Below are 25,828 nucleotides of genomic sequence, written 5' to 3'. Positions count from 1 at the left end.
TTCGAAATGATGCATGGAATGTAAATGGAGTTTTAATAACCTTTAATTTAATTTTTGTTTCCTTAGTTAATTTAATTTAAAATATACTTTTGCATTGAGTCAAATTCAACAAGGGGTTTGCCGTATCTCAGTCTGTACTTTCAGAAACTTTTAAACGCGATAACGAAAATTCAGTGACTTAAATATATCAAATTTGGTATGCAATTTTGTGTTTTTTTTTTGTTTTAATCAATTGGGAAGAAATCCAAATTTGCTTTTCGGATACTTTCTACCACATGCCAGAGATTAATCCCAAAACACTTGCCAATGATCTCTCAATAGAATCAGTAAAAATGTTTATTCACTCTTAAGATTAATATTTTGTAATTATTCTAAGCCAAGGCATTTTCTGGCAGCATGCAAGAAAGTTTTGGGCGAAACACTCCCTCCGACTTATTTTCGTTTTGGTTCTAACTACCGAGCTGACTTTTTATTTCATGAATTTGTTTCCTTTATTTATGAAAACAAGGACTAGTTAAAACATTTTCATTCCTTCTTAAAATATATATATTGCGTTTCTTTTGTAAGTTTTTTTAAATAAGGATTTTAGTCTAAAGATTAAAAAGCATTTTTTCATTAAATTTTAGGAACATTAAACATTCAAAAAAGGTCTTTACTACACTTTAGAAATAAAAGGTGATAAGACAATTTCTTTTTAGTTTGATCATTTGTGAACGCTGCTATTATTTTCTATTAAAAATTATTTTAAAAACTCATTTAGAACATAGCAGTTTCGCCAATGTTTTAATTCTTAGTTTTGTAAGATTGCAAGTAAAATTACTTAATAGAATGAGTTAGTGCAGAAAGAAATTCACTCTTTTTATTCCTGTCATGCTAAATCGCATTTGTTGTTGGTTATGTAAAAATCAAATACAAAATATTTGGTCATGCCATGCTTCTACATGACTATCGACTATTTCAGAATGCTGTATCTATCTAAATGAAACTTTTTAATTTTAAGAAATGTTGGAAAAGTTCATAGATCTTTATTGTTAATCTAATAAAAAATTACTTAATTCTTTTTTCCTATTTTTATGATCATTTCTATGTTTTTATCGAATCCAAATAGATATAGTTTTACAATAGAAGACATTGTGAAAATATTGAAATAATGAAATTTAAATAATAAGCATTTAAAAATAAGTTTTAAGAATTTTTTTCAGTAAAACTATACATTATTATAAAACAGAAATAAATACTATGCTTATAAAGCGCATAAGTTATGTATGCATACTTATACAAATGTGTTTAATTTTTGGGCTTAAAGTGCTTAATAAGGGCTTAAAAGTTGTTTGCAGTTTCTTACTGTGCACCCTGAAAACCTATATTCCTATACCCCTAAAACCTTCTCACTATTGACCCTACGGAGCACATTTTTTACTAGTTGGGATGTTTTTGCTTTCAATAAGGATGTATAGAATGTAATGCGAGCTATCACCAAGGACGTCTTTGTGTTACATCCTGTACCCTTTATTTGAAACAAAAATAGATTAGGCTGAGTTAGTAGTGAGATGGACCTTAATGAAAATGTATTTTAAAACTTTTGCATTATTTTCTACTTTTTAACTGTTTATACTATATTTCATAACTCATTATTATAATTAAAATCTTGTAACCAATTTTTTTTATCTCAACCTTACAACCTGTTGGCATCTCTTACAGAATAAAAATTAAATTAAAACTGATGAATTGATCAGTAGTTCTGAAGGTATTAAAATATTCTATTGTTACACTTATGGAAATTTTCTAAACTGCAGACCTTCAAGAAGAAATTAAGAATTCAGTTACAAAATTTCATGTTTACAAGTATGAAACTTAAACTTTAACAAAAGCGGGTAATCACTTACTTTTACGATGTAAGATTACTATACTAGGCAAATGTAGTACACATTTTTATATGTCAGTTAGGAGAATAAATTTCCAAAAATTAAATTATTTTAAAAATAACAAATTCTTATCTGACAAAAAGATGATTCAGATGTTGTAATATTTCAATTATTATATGCTTTATTTATCTGCATAATTTAAGAATAATTTGACAGGAGTAAAATTGCTTTAAAATTGACAAATATTCAAGCAATTTAATAATTAAATTTTTAAATGAGCAAATATTTTTGATATGCAATTTTCTTTATTTTCAGAGGATGAGCTGTTAATCAATGATGTAGTCAGATATGGAGATATGTCTGTATGTGCTAGATGGGGATCTCGATTGGATGCTTGGTTAAAATCTGTGTTTACTCACTGGGGAATATTCTGTGCAACATATCCGGTTGTTGTTTTGCTTCTTGCTTTTGCATTTTTCATTTTTGCTGCATCAGGACTGTACTTTTTCACTGTCCAGGCTGACCCGGTGAAATTATGGTCTTCCCCCAATAGTCAAGCTCGAGAAGAGAAGGATTATTTTGACTCCCACTTTGGGTTTGTATTATTTTAATGAATTTAAAATTGAGCAATTTAATTGACTTTAAAGTTTCTTTTAGATAATATCTTATTATCTAAACATTTTTTAAATATTAAATTTTTTAAAAAATAATACATTTAAAATTTTAAAGACAATGTTTGATATTAGAGGATAAAAATATTTCTGTACTAACATGAGAGTTTTGAAAATTAAAATAACGTAAAATGTAATGCAAAATTTTTTTTAAAAAAAGAGGACTATATATTTTACACATCTAGAGATGACAAAAGCTACAGCTAAAGAAAATCTTAGTAGAATATAGAATGTTTAGCTGTTAACTAGAATTGGATGATATTATATCAGTTTGATACTTTGTCACTTGTATGTAAGAGTATTGGGACTTCCGTATATATTCTTGGACTTATCTGAAGCCAGTAGATAATTTCCTTGGCTTCATTCATCTATTAAAGTCTAATATTATATCAGCCTCATACAAATTGGCATGATATAATATCGCCCAAATGTAGTTTGCAATTCTATCTCAAAATTCTATTAGCATGCATTGTTTGCTTTAGTTACCTGCATACATTATTTCTTTCCATCTCATAGAATAAAAGTTACTATAATCCATCTTTTCACTTTTCATTAAGAAGGTAAGGAGATACATTAGCTGAAGGTTTTTTTTTTTTTTTTCAAAACAAATAGGCATCTTAAAACAGAATTGTTATTGATAAGATAAATTGAATATAAATCAATTGTTGAATATGAAAAGTTTTTAGATTATAACAATTTAAAAATTAATTTATAATGAAAATACTTTTATTTTTCAATCTAAATATATGATAAAGTACTTAAAAACAAATAAATTGAAACTCTTATTATTGTTATTATGTTACTTTAACTTTTGTAATAATAATAATAGAACTTTAAAATTACAAAATTAAAATTAACCATCAAGATTATAGGTAATAAGTAATTGGGTAGGAATAGATCTTTAGACTTAATATCTTTTAATAGATAGTGTTTTATATGTATAGATAAGAAAAATATCAATTAGTTATATCAGGTGCAGATGAGTATCAGTATTTACCTATACCTTATGCAGAAAAGCCAAATGTGAACCTTATCTTACAATTAATTTGTAAATAATCTACAGTAAATTGTTTTATATAATTTCATTTTCTTTTTATTTCAGGCCTTTTTACAGAACTGAACAAGTAATAATTAAACGCAAAACTGGTAATCCAGTGATTGGGAAAAATCTGACATTTAGTCGTGTTTTTGATCGAAAATTTCTTCATCAGGTATGAAAATACTTATGAAAACACAGATATTATAGATATGATCTTAATGATTGAGCATATATAATATTAATAGATTTGAAATTTATATAGAAGATTTGTTAACATATTAAATACATTTAAAATTACTAAATAACTTTCACTAAATCTTTTATATTGTAATGTCCTTGATTTTTATGGAATCTATTTAAGAACAGAAATTAATTTATTTATAGTTATGAGGATTATTTGTTTTGCAGTTTCACTGTTTTTAAACTTCCAATAAACTGATTGTTCTCTCTTTCTATAGGTCTTAGACTTGCAGAATCAAATAACCAGCCTTAGTGCTGAGAGACACAATCATACTATAAAACTCAAAGACATTTGTTTTGCTCCCATTGAGGAAGGAAGGTGTATGATTATGAGTGCTGTAAATTGGTTCCAAAATGACGCAGGACACTTGGATTATTACAAAAATATTGATGACTACTTGAGTTACCTACAGAATTGTACATCGTAAGTCTGCTTTGGATATTCCAATTAGGATTAGGCTGTTCATTTACTATACAATTTCTGGTAGTAAAGATTTAATTTTCATTTTTATTAATTATTTGTGAAAAAAATAAGGAATTTATAATTTAAAATTATCTTTAAATCTCTACTAATAATAAAAGAAAATGTATGTGTGTTGGCATTTTAGTCAGATCATTTGAAAAACCAAATTTGATACAGATGTACTTTGGAGATAAAGAATGTGCACTTCAGTGTAGATTTAAAAAAAAAAAAAAAAAAGATCAGTTGTGAGAAATCACAGTGCTTTTTCTTGTTTTTTTTTTTTTTTTTTTTTTTTTTTAATATTACTATATATAAACTAATTTTAATGTAATTTTAAAATTATCTTTTTAATAATACCAATTTCAATGTTCCCCTTCCCGTTATAAAAATTTTGTTACAGTTGTATTTTTAATAATTATATGGTCTTTTTATTTATTCAATATTTTTTCTTCTTCTAGCAATCCTTTTTATGTTCAGCAGAAAGGTCTCTCATGTTTAGGTGAATATGGTGGGCCAATATTTCCATATGTTGCCCTTGGAGGCGTGGGGGATGAAAACTATTCGAATGCTTCTTCATTGATTTTAACATTCATGGTCAGAAATTATGTGGATTCTAAACAAGTAGCAAATGCTGTTGCATGGGAGGCAAAGTAAGATTTTCAGAAATTTTACCTCTATTTCCCCCCCCCCCAACTGACTTATTGAAGTTAGGTTATTTGTTTAGATAACTCCTGTTGAAATCCTGTTGAAATTGTTTTCAAAAAGATTGAAAATCTTATTTTCTTCTCATTTGATTTCCTAATGCATAGTGTAGCATAATCTGAAATTTGAAAGTCATAAATTAAACTATTAACTCAAATTCTTTTTTATCTATCTATATTAAATATGTATATAGTGTGGGGCAAAATGAAAACACTTTCATTGCCTTTATAGAGGTTTGCTTAATCAACAATAGCAATTAATTTGTTTCAATACTTGGGACATTATACTGCATAATTTGAATTATAACAACAACACACAACTGTTCAAGCCCTACATTCATTCTATTCTATTGCTTAGTATGGATTTACTGTTTCTAAATTATGTGATCAGATAGTAAGTACTATGTTGGGGTATGACTGTACAGAATTGGTATTTATCTACACATACACACATATAATTATTATATTTTTCAATTTCTAAATCTTTAAAATACTTGTAAAGAAAGATGTAAAATGTTGATGCATGAAGATACATAGAATATAAAATTCCTCTGCCAAATAGCTTTGTATTTCGTGAACATTATGTCTTAAAAGCAAATTGATTGGGCAGTAAATAAAAAAAAGATCTAATCTTATTATTTCTTATATTTTTGATAATTGTAATTATCTATTTTTCTGCAACAACAGAAATTTTTTAAAAAATAGTTATATTATACCTTTTTTTTCCAACTTTGAATGTAAAAGATTTGAAAACATTATTAGTTTCTGTAGATAATTAAAGTATAAAAAGTTAACTTTTTGGTCTTTCATTTCATGAAAAGGTTGATATAAATAGTTTGCATGGTATTTTTTTAGTAACACCAAAAAAGGCAATCAGTCTTTATATATGTACTACAGAATTTTTATTTTGAAAAATTAAGAAATTAAAAAACTAATTATTCTTTTTTTTTTGTACATATTTTATACTTTTTTCAGCATTTTTTTTTCTGATTGATTTATTTGGCATTTTTATTTTATAAAATGCCTAATGCCTATTGAAACATCCTAGTTAGAAATGGTTCTTCTAACTAGGGTAATCTAATAATGATATGACATTTCCCTCTGTCCAATTCTTCTGGTGTGTCACAATTTTAATCATTGCATTAATGTTATTCTGTCCTAAATACTTTTAAAAAAGTCTTCATTATTTATGATAGTGTTTCTACAATATGATATATTTGATATAATATATTCTGAAACTTATATATATTCTTAGCATTTTTATATATTTCTTATTAGATTTTTCATGGAAGAGCATTATCTAATGATTAAATCATTAATGATTTTGAATCTTATACTATAGGAAACTGTAGTTTTTATTAATTTTATTGATATTATATATTTTTAAACATATTTTATTAAATACTTTTCAAAATTTCTATATTATTAAATTTTTATGAAATTAATTTGAACAAACTTTTTCAACAATAATCTAAATTTATATGTATTTTATTCCCCCCAAAAATATTTGAATGAATTCAAAGTAAATTTAATAAAATACTACAATCATTCTATAGAATGCTATTTTTGTCATGTAATTAAAGTATATTTTGAAATTAATAATGTTCATTTTTTAATGATGTTTTATTATTTTTTACAAGTTATTTTATCTTTCCTGTGCATAAAAGAAAGAAAATGATTTATAATTTATTCTCCCTTCTGTGGTCTAATTAAATGATAATTGTTTATAATTAAATATTAGTGTTTTTGTCATTTCACTTTAAGGTTAATATTATACTTACCCTGAAATTATACCAGAATAGTATAAAAATGAGGATAAAGAAGTAGTTTAAAATTATTTAGTAAGTCTATTTAAAAGTGTGTAACGAATGAGCATATGCTTTTAGTAAATATTTGTTAATAACTTGGATAATAGTCTGATATGAGCCATATTTTTTTCTTGTTTTTAAATGTGTGTAAAATAATTACTGTAAATTACTCCTTTCCAATCCTTTATATGTGAAAGATATTGCTTTGTCACTTTGTTACAAATAAAAAGACTGTACTTATAGCTATATTAAAACTATTTTTTCACTTTTTAGATTCATTGAATTCATGAAAAATTTCAGTCATCCAGATATGGAAATTGCATTTTCATCAGAAGTAAGTTAAAGTATTTAACTAAATTTATAAGAAATTAAAGTATATTAAGATTCATCAGAAAAATATTATTTAACATTGAAATTTATTTAATGTTTCTCTTTAAACATAAAAGTAAGTAAATGTTTTAAATAAAAGCAATCTAAAATTTACGGTTTAAAAGTATTTATCAGAAATTAAAAAGTGCCAGTGTTTCTTCTCTTCTGTTTTATTTATTATGATGACATAAGGATCATTTCAATAAAAAATGTTCTTTTGTATTGGATATATGATGAGTATTTGAAGAGAAAAAAACTTTGATTTTATAAATTTTTATTTCCTTATAGCGATCCATTCAAGATGAATTAGACAGAGAAAGCAGTGCAGATGAGAAAACAATTTTAATCAGCTATCTAGTAATGTTTGCCTATGTATCCATAACATTAGGGCAGTATAATTCTTTCAGTTCTATTTTTGTAAGTAAAATGTTACTAATTTTGTTTTTTAATTGAATAATTTTTGCATGACTTTTTGGATATATCAATTTATAATGCAAAACGTTTCAGTCAATTATATCTATTACATTTTTCTTTTTTTCTAAATAAGATCATGGACTTAATTTATAGAGTATAATTAATTCATTAAATCATTCAAACATAAATAAAATGCCATATGAAATCATCTATGTTAAATAAATATAAGTGTTGTTTTTTTAAAAATCTTCCATGTTATTTATCAAAAAAATGAACAATGCATGATGTGTTTTTAATGCATCTTTATATTTTTATTTATAATTTACTTTTTTAAATTAATGTTTAATTATGCACATATATATGTATATGAAGTGCATATTCAACAATGAAGTAAAGAATGAGTATCATCTTTAGAAACTTTTATAAGTTTTTCTCTTAAACCATGGCCAGAAATTCATATGACATATTCGCCACTCAAAACAGGAAGCAAGGAAAGAAGTCATAAGAATGCATTCATAGTTTAAGAAATTCTGAGAAGGTTATTTTATCGAAATGTAGTTGAACAAGCATTTATTTTGTATGATGCTTACTTTGCTTAATATTCTTGTGACACTGCAGCATTACATAAAGCAGTCATTGAGAAACTGTGAAAGTCAGAATCCTTGTAACTTCAAAGTAAAAATACTTCTCTAAGTGGTTAGAAAATTATGTATTTTAACAATACAGATAAATTGAATTTATTTAATACATACAATGTGTTTTTTATCCTTAATTTATCAATTTTATTGATTTTTATATTACTTATTTAAATTATTTTTTATTTTGATATCTTCAAAAGTACCAGTTGTTTGATAGAGATGTCTCTAAAATTTGATAGTTAAATAGTTTTTGGTTAATTTTCTTTTCTTTAAAGTTCCTTTTGAGTTATCTGAATGAATAAGTGTAAAAAAATGTATGAAATGTAAATGAATGAATGTCTATGAAAGAACTGATTAATTTAGTGAATAACTATGTTTAAAATTGTCTCTATGTTTAAAATTGTCACAGCTAAAGGGGCCAGTATCTCAGCCTCAATCACTGGTCGCATAATCTCTAGATATGCCATCAATGATTACCTTTTCTCCTCAATTCTCTATTTTTTAGTCAAATTTCATCTTGAATATTGAAAAAAATTGAGAGAAAAATTTAAATACTATTTTGGTCTGCATTCTCTAGTGGGAATAATTATGAGTGATAAGCACTTGATTTATTTTGAAATTTTTTTTATTTCATAAGAAAGTTTATGACCAATATATAATCGTCAATGGTTGTCTGCCCCCCCCCCATCCTCTGATTTTGAGAGGAATCTGAAAAGCACTATTACACTTTATATTCTCTATTTGTGTGTATGTGGAGGAGATAGGGCTTTTACATAATATTCCAGCTACAATCACTTCACCAGCTTTTCTAATTTTTATTTCATATGAAAACTAATGATTTCTCGGTAAATTATTGATGGTTACCTTTCCCACCATCCACAATTTTACAGAATATAGTGAAATAAAATTTTAACAGAGTTCATAGCTTCAAAAACTGGACTGAATTTAGCACTTTGCATTCCATGGATAACCAATAGATTGTTCTACATTTCCGATCAAAGTAGAAATTAAAGTAATACCTACTTTAGTTATGATATAATTTTAACTATCTCAGTTGGTTGACATGACTATTTAATATCTTTAATATGATGTGTAAGTAGTTAGCTCCTAAATACAACTACCTCATTATAATATTAATTCTGAACTGTATTATTTGTTTTAAGTTTTCTTCTCAATTTATTTTATTACTTCATTAATATTTATTTTTATACTAAAATTCTAAAAAAAAATTTACCTTTATATATTTTTTTTATTTATTTAGGTGAATTCAAAATTAATGCTTGGACTGAGTGGAATTCTTATAGTGTTGGCTTCCGTTGTGTCATCATTAGGAATATTTAGTTATTTAGGAATTCCTGCTACTCTTATAATTATTGAAGTCATTCCATTTTTAGTGCTTGCCGTTGGTGTAGACAATATATTTATCATAGTACAAGCTTATCAAGTAAGTTAAAAAACAGCACTTATGCTATTTTATTCAAATGAAAAATTTTATAAGAAGGAGGTTATGAAGCGTAATTTTTATTTTTAATTAAATTTTTTAAATTAATTATTAATAATGAACAACAATTGTAACAATATTTTTATAATGTCTCTGATATTTATCTATTTCTGGCATTCTGCATAAATTCATTAATATTTTTCCAGTAGATTTTCTTAGGAACGTATGACTAGTTTCAGTTGTGAGATTAAACTGCCATAGATATGCCTACTTATTTTTTATAAATATGGTGAAAGTATATCTGTAGTTGTCTATACATCAGGTATAATAATGACAAACTTTTTATCATTATATTTCAGCGTTCAAGAAGGGGACCACTTGAAACTCGGCAGCAGCACATTGGACGAATTATTGGAGAAGTTACACCATCAATATTTCTTGCCAGTTTTGCAGAATCAACCTGCTTCTTTTTAGGTAAATGTTATATTTATTCAGTTAAATATCTTGATAATATCAATCAAAAACAAAAACAAAAAAATCAGATTTTTATAAAAGCATTTAATTTTGCAAAATATTTTAAGTATAATATTAGCTAAGTTGCTAACACATCATTATGGTGTATTTTCTTACAAGACTGAAATTGAACTTTCTTGAAACTTGTGTAGATTATTAGATATATATTATAGGAATATACAACCTATAATAGGTTTATACAGCCTTTAATACAAATAATTTGTATTAATTTTTTTTAATACATGTGAACAGTCTTAGTGCATGAAACTTATTAAAAATGCAAACAGAGCATGAAGCTTAGTAAAATTATTTTATACTATAAAATTTTACTTTTAAAATGGACTTTTAAGGACAATTCTCCTTTTAGTGGTTAAAATTGGATTGTGAGCTATCAAAATAAATTTAAATTTAAAATGCTCGATTTACTAAAAATTGTGTATGTTTTAACCAAATATCCATTTTAATGTCTTTTCTTTTTTTTATATATAAACTAAAAATGGTAATTTTCTTGTTATAATCTGTTGTCTTATTTGTGTCTGTTGTAGGAGCTTTATCTGATATGCCAGCTGTCCATGTATTTGCTCTATATTCTGGAATGGCTTTATTCATCGATTTTCTTTTACAAATGACATGCTTTGTTGCACTTCTGTCATTAGATATTGCAAGGGAAGAAGTGAGTTCTAATTTTTTTTTTTTTATGTAATTAGTATTGCTAAAATTTTACTCTGGGTATTTTGCATTAATGTGCTTAAAGTTTTCAGAGGGAAATCCCCACAAAATTCTAAGCAAATCATCTTATCAATGGAGACTCGTCAGCCCAATAATTAACAGTACTGCAAAAAATATTTTTCAAATTTTTGTAATTTTTCATAAAAGCTACCTTATGCATAAGTATCCTAAAAAATTTTTAAAACTTCAAATCAAATAAAAAATTAGTTGCATTTTAAGCCAACATATGATGTAAATTTTTATAGTTTTATGAATAGAAAGTATGTGAATGTTTCAGTAATGATTCAGCTGACAAAGATATCAGAATCTCTTCCTTTATGTGTATGCTTCCATCTTCTCCTGTCAGCTTAATAATGCTAATCCAAAAAATAATATTAAATAAGATGTACATTAAATGATCTGCAATAATTTTTTGCATGTGATAATTAATTATAGTGTATACTATACTACTAGATAGTTGTATTTTATAATTAATTCCCAGTATATAATTATACCAAGACAAAACAAACCAAATTTAGAACAAAATATGTTAAAATGTTTCAAACTGAAAAGTTTAATTTTCTTTCTTTTTCTCTTTTATTTATGATTTTACTATCCCAACATGCTATTTATATCATAACAGCTGTAGCTATATAAATCTTCTTATTTAAGTACTAGGAAAATGAGTATAAAAACATTTTAGTTCATAATATTAATAAACATCAGAAGATCAAACCAAAATGGGAAATTTCTCTAAAATGGATATTTTGGTTCAGAGATTTGGTTGGTAAATGCATCTGTTCTGTGCTCATTCAGCTTAAAATAAATCTTGTTCAATAAAATTTTCAATTTTTTGAAATATATTTTGAAAATGAATTTTAAAAAATCAATGCAGGATTCATATTTTTTAGAAGTTCATTAGTCTGCAAATATTACTAAATCTTCTACTAATGTATGTTATATATTCTTTATGCTTTATTCTTCTATTTTTTCTAACAGTCTCATCGTCTGGATATTTGCTGTTGTATTAAAGTTAATGCAAATAATGCACCCAGACAGGGAAAAGGATTGCTTTACCATGTCTTTGAAAAGTTCTATGCACCATTTTTAATGAAGGACATTGTACGATGTTGTGTTGTAAGTATTTGCTGATTATTGTATTTAATAATTTTAATTACCATAATGAACTTTAAATTATTTGAAATTTAAAATTAATCTCGCATTCTCTAATTTTGAAAATATATTGAAAATTTTAAAGCTTGAATAAATATTTCTGTTAATTTTTTTTCTTTGATTTTCTTTTATGTGTTGTTTGATTAATTACTTGAAATTTTCGGCTGAATATGTCTAAATATTGCTATACTCCATTGAATGATTCCGTACTCAAACATTTTTAGATATTTAGAAATGTAATAAAATTCCCTAATTTATCATATTTATAATATATATTATGATGTTTGTATTATATATCAGTAAAAGTTATATGCTTAAAATGTACATTCTTATTACCCTGGATTATCTCTATCAATGATTTTTTTAAAATTTCTTTTACCAAATTATTAGGCGATTTTTTTAAATACTTATGTTGGTGCATTATATTTGCTTGCATAATCTGACATTTTAAGCATTTATTTGATGTTTATAAGTTCTCAATTATAGGCATATTAATCATTTTATTTAAAATTAAATTTTAGTTGTTTATTAGTTATAAATGATAAATATGCTCAGAATTTCATTACAACAGCTGCATATCATTAAAGAATCTTAAATTATAATTTCTTTACATTTTTTTTTCTCTATCTAGATGTTAGTTTTTTCTGCATGGATTTGCACATCAATAGCTGTTATAGATAGAATTGATGTTGGATTAGATCAGAAGCTGTCAATGCCTAAAGTAAGTTTTAATTTTTAATTTCGATTATTTCATTTGACAAATTGTTACAGAAAATGATTGTAAAAAATTATTTATATAAATTAAAGATTGTCTTTAAATTCATTTCTTTATTAGGTAAATTTTTAAAAAAATGCTTTGTTATCTAAAATTATTGATAATATTCCAATTATGGCAACAAATTTTATTGTATAGGATTCCTATGTGCTGAAATATTTCACTGCCTTAGAAGAATATTTATCTGTTGGTCCACCTGTATATTTTGTGATAAAAGATGGATATAATTATTCAGAACTAGAAGATCAAAATAATTTATGTAGTGTCGCATGGTGCCATCGTGATTCTCTTGTTACGCAAATATCTGAAGCTTCTCAGTTTTCAGACAGGTACATTATTACTTATTCATTTCTATTTGTAATTATTTTATAAAAGAACAAAAATGTTTCATAAGGTACGAAATGTGAATTGATATTTGATGCATTGACAATTCTTAAATTATTTTAGGTACATAAAATATAGCAGATAATTATGCATATATAAAATATATATGTGCCGATTTTAAAGTATTATAGCAATTGTAAAATGATTATTTCAGATAAATATTTTGATTGATAAGTTTTTAAAAAATTTTTTTTTTAAAGATGGGAATTGACGTAATATACAGCGTGCATAGCATCATTAAAAGTCCTTTAAAACTGCTTTAATTTCTGCTGGGAAGCAGGCCATTTCACCATTCTTTAGAAACACAAAAATTACATTAACCTTGCAATACTGAATAGATCTCTTTAAATTAGAGGCCAGTAGAAAACATTTTGTCTCAGTTTTTGGAAATGTCAATAGTGTGGAGTAATAGTAAATTAAAATATTTCCATATTCAACAAAATAAAGCTTCACTTATCCCACTAACTCCTCTGAAATTGCAAAATTAGATCCAAGTATACCAAAATTTTATGCTGCTTTATTTAATTAGTTTTTTTTAAGCTATTAAAGATTTATTGGCAGTATTGTATGTAATATTATTGTGAAAAGGAATTTGAGATAGTTCCTGAAGCTTCTACTGTTTTGTTATTATGAAAAATTCAGCACTTCCTTTTATTTTTCTGAACATATTTTATTATAATCTTTAAAGCATAAGTATGAATTTTTTATTTTCTCTTTATATTTTAGAATTAAACTAGTTTTCTGAAATTGAAATTTTCTTTATTATTGTATTATTAGCTTAGTAATTATCTAATCTATTCACTATTATAAAATTATTTTGAAATTAATAATCATTTATTCTTTCATCCTTTGCTATCAAGAAATTGTTAAGGAAATAATTATTTCATGTTAGTTAAAATAGAATGAATTATACATGTCAAAGTGTTGAAGTCTATTTAGCATTTAATGAGAAAAAAAAAACTTTTATTTATTTCTCTATTATTATTATTATTTTCAGAACTTATATTGCTCATCCACCAATGGATTGGCTTGACAATTATATTAGCTGGGCTTATGACCAGTCTGGTTGTTGTCGTGTTTATAAAAATAATACTAAAAAATTCTGTCCTTCAATTGAACCAGGTAAGAATTTTCTGTAATTGTCTAGATAATGTATAAAACAATGTATTGTGCTTTCCTCTTAAGTACATCTAAATTCTCTGTCATTGTTCATCTTTTCTCTGAATAGTACTTATTATGAGCTAATATTGAATTTTTGAATTAAATTATGGCAGTCCTGAAGAGTTATTTGTATTTATACATTGTCATATTTTAAAACATTCATCACTAAGGATGAATTAGATAAAAATTCCTTTAAAAGACAAATCTCAATTATTCTGGCTGTTGTCATTTTTTATACAAAAAAATTTTAGCCCACAGATACCTGTAATTGGAAGTATCTGAAAGATGAGATATCTCGTCGATAATGTTGAACGTGTTAAAACAAAATTAATTTTATTTGCTATGTGTTGGCATTTGTATATTCCCTCTCTTTGTAGTATTGGATATGGGAATAAAATGGTGATACTTTTTTGAAATTCAAATTTTATTGCTCTCATATGGATAATTATGTACATTTTGATGATATCTGAAAAGTAATGCAAGTAATAAAACACTTTGTTGGTAAAAATTGTGAAAATTCCATTGCATGGAAAATTAAATCGGAGACATATCAGAAAAGTACTCATTTTTTTTTTAAAGGAAAGGTATATATAATAAAAATTTTACATTTTCTTATAATTTGTATGATAGAATTTTGATTGTATTTATTCATGTAAACACTGGGGCTGCAACAAGCATGATTAATTGTTAATGTAATTATAATATATTTTATAAAAATTGATTAGCATGGAAGGATTTAATGTGTATTTTTTCAGTAATGAAAATCTTAAATACTTACAAATGAAATAAATGTAAATGAAGATTATTTTAAATGTGTCTGTTTTTCTTTATAGATAAAGACTGTCAAGGATGTGCAATTACAGATTCGAAATACTTCAGACCTTATCCTGAAAAATTTCAGTCTTACCTAATGTACTTTTTACATGAAAATCCTACTCCAAAATGTCCTGTTGCGTAAGTAATATATATATTTTCTTGTGCATTTTATGTGGATTTAATTATTTACTATTTCTGTGCTCATGTAAATAAAAGTCCCTAATCAAAGTATTTTTATTGATAAATCTGGGTTCAGTCTTTTTTTTAGTTCAAATTTTAGCACTTGTAAATCTTTTATTTGACAAAAAAAAAAAAAAAAGCAGAAAGTTGTGTTTTGCTACTTAATGTTCTTGAAAGCCTCTTGCAGTAAAATTATTTGATAATCTGAAAAAAAAAAAAAATGTTTTTGTAAAGTAGACTACAATAAAAGTTTAGTATCTTGATTACGTTTATTTTTATTTATTTTTTCTTATTATATTGTGTGTAACATAATGTAATGAATTTGGGTTTTATGTGGAATGAATGACTAATCATTGATCTTCTACTAAAATAAATATTTATTAAAATCATGCTGAAACAGAAATTTTTTTTTTCTTTTAATTTCATTTAACAGATTTGCTGAGTAAAATAACTTTAAAATATTTTCCAGCAGCAACAGTTACTGTTCACATTGAAGCATAAATCTATACAAATGCCACATTATAAGATAAACATTATCTACTGTTCAAAATGAAATTAAAATTTTAATAATTCAAATCTGGTTTTCCCCTACCTTATATTTAATTTCCAGTAAAACTGTGTGAAAGGAAGATCTTGAACTTTCTCTAAACTAATACTAATTTATAGTTTCTAATGTGTCAAAATATTCCCAAAACACTACTAATTTGACAACTTTCTCTTAAAAAACCATTTTAAAGCATTGTGTTTGATTCAGCTACAAACCTTATTCTTAAACAGAAGTTCTCCCAACCTGTTATTTTTAAGTATTTTTTATTGTATTTATACAAATTGAAATAAATTATTTATGAAATTCATGATTGTACAGTATTAAAATATTTTTTTAAATTCTGTTTCATCTCTAGTGGTCATGCTGGTTTTGCAGATGCTCTTGAGATAAAAAATGACAGAATTGGAGGTAAATAATTACTTTTATTCTCTTTAGAAAAGAATACTAAAAAATATTTTGTTGATTGTTATCAAAATTTTGATATTATTTGATGTTTAAAAATTCTTTATGGAAGGTTTCTAGAAAATCATCTCACATTGTATATTTCAGCCACACATTATATGACTTACCACACTATATTAAAGAATTCAGATGATTACACTCAAGCTTTGCGATGGGCTCGCAGAATTGCCAAAAACATTACTGAAACATTGCAGGCACATGATAAATCAGGTTCAACAGTCGAAGTGTTTCCCTACAGGTAATTCACCTCTACTTACTTTCACAAATCTAAGGTGTTATTTTTTATTTATTTATCAATTTTTTTTTAAATGTAAAATTTATTCAGCATTTTTGTGGATGAAAATACTTTCAAGTCTAATATTTTCAGTGAAAAAAAACTTGTATATAAAAAAATATAAAACTATATTTTTCTTGTGTGAAATAATTTTTAAAAACTGTCAAAAACTAGGTTTCTGCAAGTTATTTATAATTTATAAAAATTAATAATAAATTTAATCATACATTTCTAGTAATAACGTGGAGACAAATAAATAAAATGCATTAAAATAATTCTATTTGTATTCAATAGAAATATCAACATTAAAGATAAAAATTTTTTGTTTGTTTGTAAGTGTGATAGCTATTTTTAATTAATAAAGTCATTAGTTAATAATATCAGAATAAAACCTTTTCTAATTTTTTTTTTTTTTGTTATCTATGAATGAAATTTGAAGAAAATATATTCTTTTGTTTTGATTTCTTTAACATACAAATAATAGGTTTTTAGTTTTAATGTAGAATTTTAAAATTAAAGTAGGCTTTTTAGTTTTATGTGAATAAATTATGTAAATTTCTGGAATTGAAACTTGACTTTTTTTTTTCTTTCCATTTTAGCATTTTCTATGTGTTTTATGAACAATACCTCACTGTCTCCAAGGATACTGTAGTTAGTCTTACGATTTCTCTTATTGAAATCTTCATTGTCACATTTTTGCTCATGGGATTGGATTATCACTCTGCTCTCATAATGGTTTTCACAATCATGCTAATTATATTTAATTTGATGGGAATGATGTACTTCTGGGACATATCATTGAATGCAGTGTCCCTAGTGAATCTCGTGATGGTAAGTTATAATTATAAAAACTCTCGTTTATGTTAGTTTGAATACTGCAATTTAGTTCAATTTTGCTTTTACATTCTTTTCCCCTTCATATAATAAGGTTTTGCTGAACAATTAAACTAGTTATTGTGTGTGTAATGATATTTTTAAATCTAATTGAAATTTTAATTTCCAAATCTTTACCTTAATTTAGCTCCATATTATCTTCCTTTTATTTCCTGCTCCAGTTCCCACTTTTTATATTATTAATTCTACATATGCTCTAAAAAACTGATGATCTCAGCATTTTCTCATGATCCAAGTAAAAGGATAAAAATCCCTAATGTTTATCATGTTTTTTTAAAGATACCTAAGATTTCTTTTTCTAAGTCAGCATGTGTAAAATAAATCCCTATCAAAATCTAAAAGTAAAATCACTGAAAATTTCTGTCTGTTTCTCTCTTACATCGTGATGTAAACAGATATCGGCTTATTTTCACTTCTTTCTTGTACATAAAATGCTTCCAAAAGTGAAATAAATCGAAGTTAAAATTCCAAAATTTGCTTCCATCTATTTGGCAACGCAATGGCTAAAAAACTTTTTTACATATATATATATATATATATATATAATATGTTCAATAACAAAATGTGTATATCAATTATTTATTTACTTATAGGCTGTTGGAATATCTGTAGAATTTTGCTCTCATATCATTCGCTCATTTGCTTTTAATGCTGAAGGAACAAAAATAGACAGAGCTAGGAATGCAGTAGCTCGCATGGGTAGTTCAGTAAGTAGTTATTTTTTATTTTAAAATTTTGTAAGTGTTCACTAAATCAAAAATCCATGTTTCAGTTTAATTATGTAGAATGCATTGTATTTACCCGATTAAAACTAAGGCATAGGTTCTTTTATTTTTGTCAAAACATGTTAAGATTGCATTGAAGTGGTTGGAAGAAGGCATTTTTATCCCATTAATTATATCGTATCATTTTTTACTGAATCTCGCCTTTACTCTTTAAAGGAAGAATGTTTTTATTTTTTGAAAATCTATAGAAAAAGGAATAAAATTATGTCCAGTTATGAAATTACATCTAGATTTTTAATTTTACCATTTCAATAAATTTGTAGCCTATTTTAGTGAAATCTTTATAAAATGTTAATCTGCTATAGGTGCTGTCTGGAATCACACTTACTAAATTTGGAGGCATTGTTGTTCTGGCCTTCTCAAAATCACAGATCTTCCAAGTTTTCTATTTCCGAATGTATCTTGGAATAGTTCTCATTGGTGCAACTCATGGCCTTATATTTTTACCAGTGTTCCTAAGTGTAGTTGGTAAGTAAATAAAATGTAAAAGATATATTTAAAAGAAAATATTTATGGTTTACTATTTATGTTAAAAACCATTTTATTAATGAAAATAATTAACAACTGGCAATTATGTTTAAATATTGAATATGCTGTCTGTATAATAATGATACAGTCTACATGGGATTCAGTTGATAACTTTTCACTGAAATGTATATTACATAGAAAGCATGCTTAATTTAACTCTTGGACCTATTCATCAGTGTTATGTTATTTTAACAAAAGCAAATCTCTTTACTGTATGCTATATTTTTATTTGAAATCCTTTAGTATTTGTTTTGTTAATAAAAGTTGATAAATTAGAATAATTTTTCCTTAAAGCAAATTACACTTTATTTTAATTCTCAACCAAATAACTGTGTACTTAAATTACATCTTGTAAATTTTTTTTGAAAGATTAATTGAAACAATTAGGTTTTTGCAGTCGCTTAATAATATTTATCACTTACATCATTTTTTTCTGTATTCTTTTTTCTAATTGATAGAATTTCACTTGTAACATTAATTGACAAACTTTTACTTTTTTAATATGCATTTTGTAATTGTTCAAACTTTTTAAAAAATTTTAAGTGTTGTTTTAAAAATTGAAATAAAATCCACTTTGATGCTATTTCCATTCTCAATGACAATTAATCAATTAGAAGAACAAGAGGAATTGTGACTAACATTTTATTCTTACTGAATTTAATTCATTTCAGATGCTTTATCTTATGGTTGTCATATTTGTATTTATATTTTTGAAAATAAAAATACAAAATGATAATAATATTTACTATAATATCATTATTACATTTTGATTTGATTATTTATTGACTATTATATGTTGAATTTAATATTAAAATTTTCTTTGCTGTTGTAGGTAAATCTATCAATCAGGTATGATTAAAACTTCAACCTAAATTATTATTGAGCATGCCTTTTTAAAAATTTCATTATATGAAAGCAAGGTGCTGTACTAAGTTAAAGGGGGGGGGGGGGCATGACCTTAAACATTTTTTGAGGCTTTATTGTTTAAACTTCAAAATTTAATAATAGAAATATTGACAAAAGTATATTGATGATAAATTTATGTCCTTGAATTGTTTAAATTATTGGAAGCTTTAAGAGCAGGGCGTATTAAACTGTTTAAAAAATTGAAATTGCACTTTATTATTAACATATTATTTTGTTTAACTGTTGAAACATTAATAACTTTAAGACAGTTTTTTCTGTTTGAAATAAGATAAGCTAATGAGAAGTGTTACAAAATTGATCAGATTCATTAATTCCTCTTTCCCGCTATTTAACACCAAAATCACAATTAAATGACTATTTTCTAATTGTGCTTTCAAATGTATCTCGAAATATTGGTACACTCAGCACTAATATATTATTAGAGCAATAATTTTAAGCAGAGTATTAATATGTTCATAATTCATTTAATTTCATTTTTAAAAAATAGGCATAAATTTTATGTTTATAAATTAAATGCTTTACTTAAACTAATATAATGCACATAATAAAAATTCTTGAAGTAAATATCAGTCTCAATATTAGTCAGTCTAAGGCAAAAATATTATCTTATGTTAACAGCAAAATCCATGAGTTTAAAAAAAAATGTTTTCTCCTTAAATTAGTGGCTATTTATAATATAAAAACAAATAAATATAATAAATTATTGCCTTGAAATTTTCTTTATTTTACTTGATTAGTTATTGCTCTTGTGCTCAACTACACTTTTATGATCATTTATACTTAGCTAGTTTGTGTCCACACAAGTTCATTTTAGCGTTATTAAAGAACAGTTATTTTGTCTAGAACTTTCTCTTGTGTCCAGAGTTCCGAGAATACACGATTTTTAAACTATTCACTATCATACTGTGACTAAAATTCATAACTTATGTGACCTGTAGGCATCTTGATTAAAGTTTAAGTTATTCATTTTAATTTTTATTTCTCTGTTGATCATCGACTAAATTTGAGATTTTTCATATTTCAGGACCACCAATTAAGCAGAAGTATGATAGATCTGGGGGAAATCCTCTGAAAGGATCAGAAGATGATAACTTTAATTCAGAAGTAAGCTCCGTATCGGATGGAATCAAAAGCTAGAGATCTGCTGTCATTTTCAGAAGTCACTATATATATATAAGAATCGGGTGTATTTTTGTAAAAAATAGTTTTCTTTAAATAACAGAACAGTATTATATTTTATGTGTAGTGTAAGATTTTAACTTAGGATAGAACTATAGTGTAAATGGACATATGCGTGACTCATTTTAAAATAATTTATTTTTACTTTTTATGATGTTTTCTGCCCTGCTTGCCATTCAGTATATTATGTGTGAAATGAGATTTTGATAGATTATTGCATGCACTTGACTCCATAAAGATAGAGCTAATTAATTTTTCATAATACCATTTGTATATTTGTTTAGTTTCTTGATATTCTATTTTTATTGTTTATATTCTGACATTTGGATTTTTAACATGGCTGTGATATAAAGTATGAATTATGGGCTTCCACTTTTATTTGATTATTTTTATTGAAGATTGAAATTTGTATTCTGAATTTGATCAATGATTTGTATCTTTTGATTTAATTATTCATAAAATTGTACAATTCCTCCAAATACTGTGATTAATATTAAAATATGCATTCTTTCTTTGCTGCATATCTTGATTATCCGGTAAATTTGTTTAAAAGTTTAAATTACTATTTTGAATGATATGTATGCATGAACTTTTAAATGTTAGCCATGAAAGGTTTATTTTCTTGGAACGTAGTTGTTAAGTGTGATTTCATTTCACCTTACCTCATTTTATTACTATACTTTTTTAGCTGCTTCTTCACTGTATATATAAATTTGAAATTAAAGCACTAATTAATAACTTTTGTATTTGTTGCAATTTATTTATTAAGGGAAAAACATTAGATAAGATTGAAATTATTATCTATTAATAAATAGAAATAAAAATTAATCCAGCCTCAAATTACTTTATCACAAGTCGTTTCCAGGCAATTTAACCAGGGCTCTTATGACTTGGTCTTGGTCTACCTCACAATAACCTGCCTACCTGAAACGGTGTAAGATTTTGAAGGTCGCCAGGGAGAGAACAATTATTTATTTGTTGAAAAGCTTACAATCATTGCCAGAATATGGTTGGTAAATAAGAGTATACATTACAGTTCATTTGTGTAAAATAAAATATTTAAATTTAATATTTAGCAAACCAAATTGAAAAGTACATAGAGAAAGCAGTAACACGCATAAGCACAAAAACAATATCACAATGTCCAAGGGATAGAAGACACAGTATACTGTACAGCAATCTCAAACAATGTACCAATATCTAAAATCATATATCTATCCCATTAAATAAAATGGAAAATAAGGGAATGACACACACCAATACAAGGTGAAAACACAAAGTAGATTTTGACTGACAAACACATAAAAAAAAGCACCACTAGAAGGTAAATCAAGAATATGAACAGAAACATACAAAATTTTTAGTAGCCATAATCCTACATAAAAAACAACAACTAAAAGCTGTGCCAGAATAATTACGTAAATAAAGAATCAATTAAAACAAGTCTTAAACAACCCGAGACACCGATCTATCATCCTTAGATCCTCGTTCCTGAATACACTAAGAAACCAATGAGGTTTGGATTCGCTAGAAGGGCGGGTGAAGTGATAAGAACTTACATTCAAAAGAAAGGTAGTTTGCATCTCCCAGACCACCACAGATGCAGAATGGGCTGTTTATTATATGAAATAAATATGGGCTCTTGTGAATGGAGAATACTAAGAAATTGAAAAAAATTAGTAAAGAATTTCACAGCTGGTTTAGTAGTGAAGGGGTTAAAGGCTTAAGCTGGCCCTGCATAACACACACTTCTACTATTCTTTCATGTGGTAAATTTTAGTGTATAAGTTTTCACAATCGAAAGTTTATTAATATTGTTTTCTTTTAATAATTTCAAAACTTCTTTGTTTCTGTTGGTTTTAAAGTTATCCTCATCTTTAATTTTATTCACAATAACTTTTAAATATAAAAAATAAAATCCCTCGAGAAGCAATTGTAACATGTCATGGATCTAAATTTTAATGAAGTTCATGTGTGTGTGGAATTTAAATGTTGGCAACAAGTATGGATATTTAAAAAAAATTAAAGTTAAAATTTTTTCGTCTAATTCCTTTTCTTCACTAATATTCAAAATGTTCAGTGACTTCATGAATTAATAATTACTTATAGTGGTGAAGCAGCAGGTTGCCAGAATTAAAGGTCACTAAAATTTTTAATTAAATATTTTATGTAACTTGGTGTTAATGGCTTCTTCTGTAAAATATTTCAAATTTTGATAGATATTTAAATGCATACTATTTTAGAAGATTTTTTTGCCAATTTGTTAATTTTACTATGCATTTCCCTTGTTCTTTGCCACCTTTCCTAAAATAAATGAAAAAATGAATGGATATGTTACGGTGAAAACCCGACTTAACTAGGTAAAACGTATTTTAACTAACAATGCTGTGAAGGACTCTTAACTTGGGAAAACGCTTTCTAACTGACAGCAGTAAGGAGAGCCCTATTTATTCGTGTTTTGACTAATTTGTTTGACAATATTATTTGTATTAATCCAAAATTATTGTATAGGCTACAGCTAATCAGAGTACAAATTTGATACAAAAGTTTATCATATTCACTGATTTTCAGATCTGAATACAATGTATGTCAGCAAATTTTCTTTCCTCGCGTACAAGTACCGAATCAAGAAATCTCGCTGAGAACAGCAGTAAGAAAAGGACCTATGGGAACTGAACTTGGGTTCGTCCGCTGTTCTTGTAGAAAAGATTGTTCTTCAAAGAGATGTTTTTGTTTGAAAAATGGTTCTCTTTGCAATTCTGTCACAGTAGTTTGTCTTATAGAAATAAGTAATTTATAATAAAAGTATTGTGTTAAGCAATGTACAAATAAAGTAGTTCAATGATAGGTTCTTTCTTCAAACACTGTTTTCCTAAGTATAGTTTAATACAAAAATTTTGGATCAATACAAATAATATTGTCTAACAAATCAGTCAAAACACGAATAAAACTGATTCACCCTAGAGTTGTCAGTTAAAACGAATTTTTCCTGGTTAATTCGGGTTTTGATTGATTTCTGATTTTTACTGTAACAGATACACTCTTGCTATTTCAAGCATTATATTAACATTACTAATCTAATATTATATATTTATATAATATAAACAATAAATTTCTGCAATAAAAATATTTGAAAATTAATTTTGGCATTTTTCTTCAAGTTAATCTATACTTATATAAAGCTCAATGTGTGTGTGTTGGCGCTCTACAGGCCAGATCGTTAGACCTACAGCTACCAAATTTGGGATATGCATACCTTGGAGGTCGGGAATGTGCACCTGGGGTCTCTTTTTTTTTAAATTTTTAATTAGAATTTTAATTATTAATTAAAAACTAACTTTCCCGACAAAAAATCTTTTCATTTTCCCACCGCCATATGAGTAAGGCTTCAGTTTTTTTCCCCACGCTAACGAGGAAAGGCTTAACATATTTTCGGCCGATTATTTCAAATGATTCTGTTTATTTTCTTAGTGTTTGATGCATTTAAAATGAAACATTGTTAATTAATCGATCTTTCGGATTTATTCTGAAGTACTTTTGAATTAAAATAAAACAGAATAAAGGAAATTAAAAATTTCTAATCTGCTTGGCATTACCCCATCTGGCGTAGAAAATTCACGCATTGGCGTTGAAAATTCAGGCAGGCGCATTGTGTTCTGATTGTTGACAACTCTATTTTCAGCGGATATGGACTTGCTTTTGAAGGCTTAACATGTTTCCGACCGATTATTTCAAACGACTCTGTTTATTTTCTTAGAGTTTGATTCATTTAAAACTAAACATTGTTAATTAATTGATTTGTTCATGATGAATGTGAGAAAATTTTGTAGAAAACTTCTTGAGATATTACATAAATTAAGAAAGATATTCTTTATTGCCCATAAGGTTTAAATACTCAGCAACTCTGTTTAGAGTACTCTACTATTTAAAAAATGCTTCGTTACAGTAAAAAATGTTCTTATATTAATTGCAACTTAACCATTTCCATTGTAATTTAAAGCATAAATTCACCGAAGCCAACAGAAAATTAGAGAGATACATATTACGAATACTTATAATATTATGAATGAATTATATGACTATCAAATTTGAAGCTTTAAAATTTTTTGATGAAGAAGCTATTAAAATAGGAGTTACATAAAATATATAAATTATTAAAATTTTAATGAGCATTAAGATTGGCGAACTGGCTGGTTGCCAAAGGCGGCTAGTAGTATTATAAATTTAAATCTTTTTCAGATTCTTCTCCAAGTGAACTTAAACATCTTCTTGCTTTCCTGAAGTATGTTTTGCCTATACTGATTGTTGTAAGGATAGTAATTCGGATTTTAAAACAAAAATGAAAAAATATCAGCTTAATTTACCAGCTTATTATTAACTATACCAGCATCAAAATTCTTATACTTTTGTATTATCCTTCAGGATAAGTTTAATATTTGCTCATGATTCTTATTGGAAAATATGCTTAAAATATTTTTTTTAACTAATGAACATGGTAAAAATTGTTAGCATTGAAATGATAATTTTTTTAATACTAAGATGATGAAGAAATCATTTTTGTACCATTATATTTTCGGAAGTTATTGCGAAAAAACTCTAGAAATTTGCTTAATTTTTAATTAAATTTCTATTTAAAATTTAAAAAAAAAAATCGCTCCGAAATGCGCATTTTTACCTTTCCAAAGTATAATATATATGTTCCAAGTTGGTTGCTCCAAGTCAAATGGTCTGCAGCACACAGACATACACATGTACAAACACATCTTCATCTTTATTATTAGTATAGATCGCCCAAAGTGATCAGCTGGTTCGTCGATAATACAAATTATACTGCACACTCCCGAATATCCGGCCTAATGTGGTGGAAGAGTAG

At 25.9% G+C, this 25,828-nt stretch overlaps 1 protein-coding gene across 2 annotated transcripts in view; it reads left to right on the top strand.

Annotated features, from left to right (window-relative positions):
• Positions 1-21,693, top strand: part of LOC129971255 (NPC intracellular cholesterol transporter 1-like) — a 42,664-nt gene extending 20,971 nt beyond the window's left edge. For both annotated transcript variants that reach the window (XM_056084849.1, XM_056084850.1), the window contains exons 6-25: positions 2,181-2,460; positions 3,639-3,747; positions 4,034-4,239; positions 4,737-4,928; positions 7,061-7,121; positions 7,445-7,573; positions 9,470-9,652; positions 10,009-10,123; positions 10,708-10,835; positions 11,870-12,007; positions 12,675-12,764; positions 12,957-13,147; positions 14,200-14,324; positions 15,197-15,317; positions 16,262-16,314; positions 16,456-16,606; positions 17,242-17,473; positions 18,130-18,243; positions 18,627-18,789; positions 20,801-21,693. In XM_056084849.1, coding sequence (XP_055940824.1) covers positions 2,181-2,460; positions 3,639-3,747; positions 4,034-4,239; positions 4,737-4,928; positions 7,061-7,121; positions 7,445-7,573; positions 9,470-9,652; positions 10,009-10,123; positions 10,708-10,835; positions 11,870-12,007; positions 12,675-12,764; positions 12,957-13,147; positions 14,200-14,324; positions 15,197-15,317; positions 16,262-16,314; positions 16,456-16,606; positions 17,242-17,473; positions 18,130-18,243; positions 18,627-18,789; positions 20,801-20,913 — 2,894 coding nt within the window. In that variant the 3' untranslated portion in view covers positions 20,914-21,693. The remainder of the gene's footprint in view (positions 1-2,180; positions 2,461-3,638; positions 3,748-4,033; positions 4,240-4,736; positions 4,929-7,060; positions 7,122-7,444; positions 7,574-9,469; positions 9,653-10,008; positions 10,124-10,707; positions 10,836-11,869; positions 12,008-12,674; positions 12,765-12,956; positions 13,148-14,199; positions 14,325-15,196; positions 15,318-16,261; positions 16,315-16,455; positions 16,607-17,241; positions 17,474-18,129; positions 18,244-18,626; positions 18,790-20,800) is intronic.
• Positions 21,694-25,828: the final 4,135 nt, after the last annotated feature.

The sequence above is a fragment of the Argiope bruennichi genome, chromosome 6 (genome assembly GCF_947563725.1).
Source record: "Argiope bruennichi chromosome 6, qqArgBrue1.1, whole genome shotgun sequence".
Classification (NCBI taxonomy): Eukaryota; Metazoa; Arthropoda; class Arachnida; order Araneae; family Araneidae; genus Argiope; species Argiope bruennichi.
Note: the sequence above shows the minus strand (reverse complement) of the source record. Positions and strands in the feature narration are given on the sequence as shown.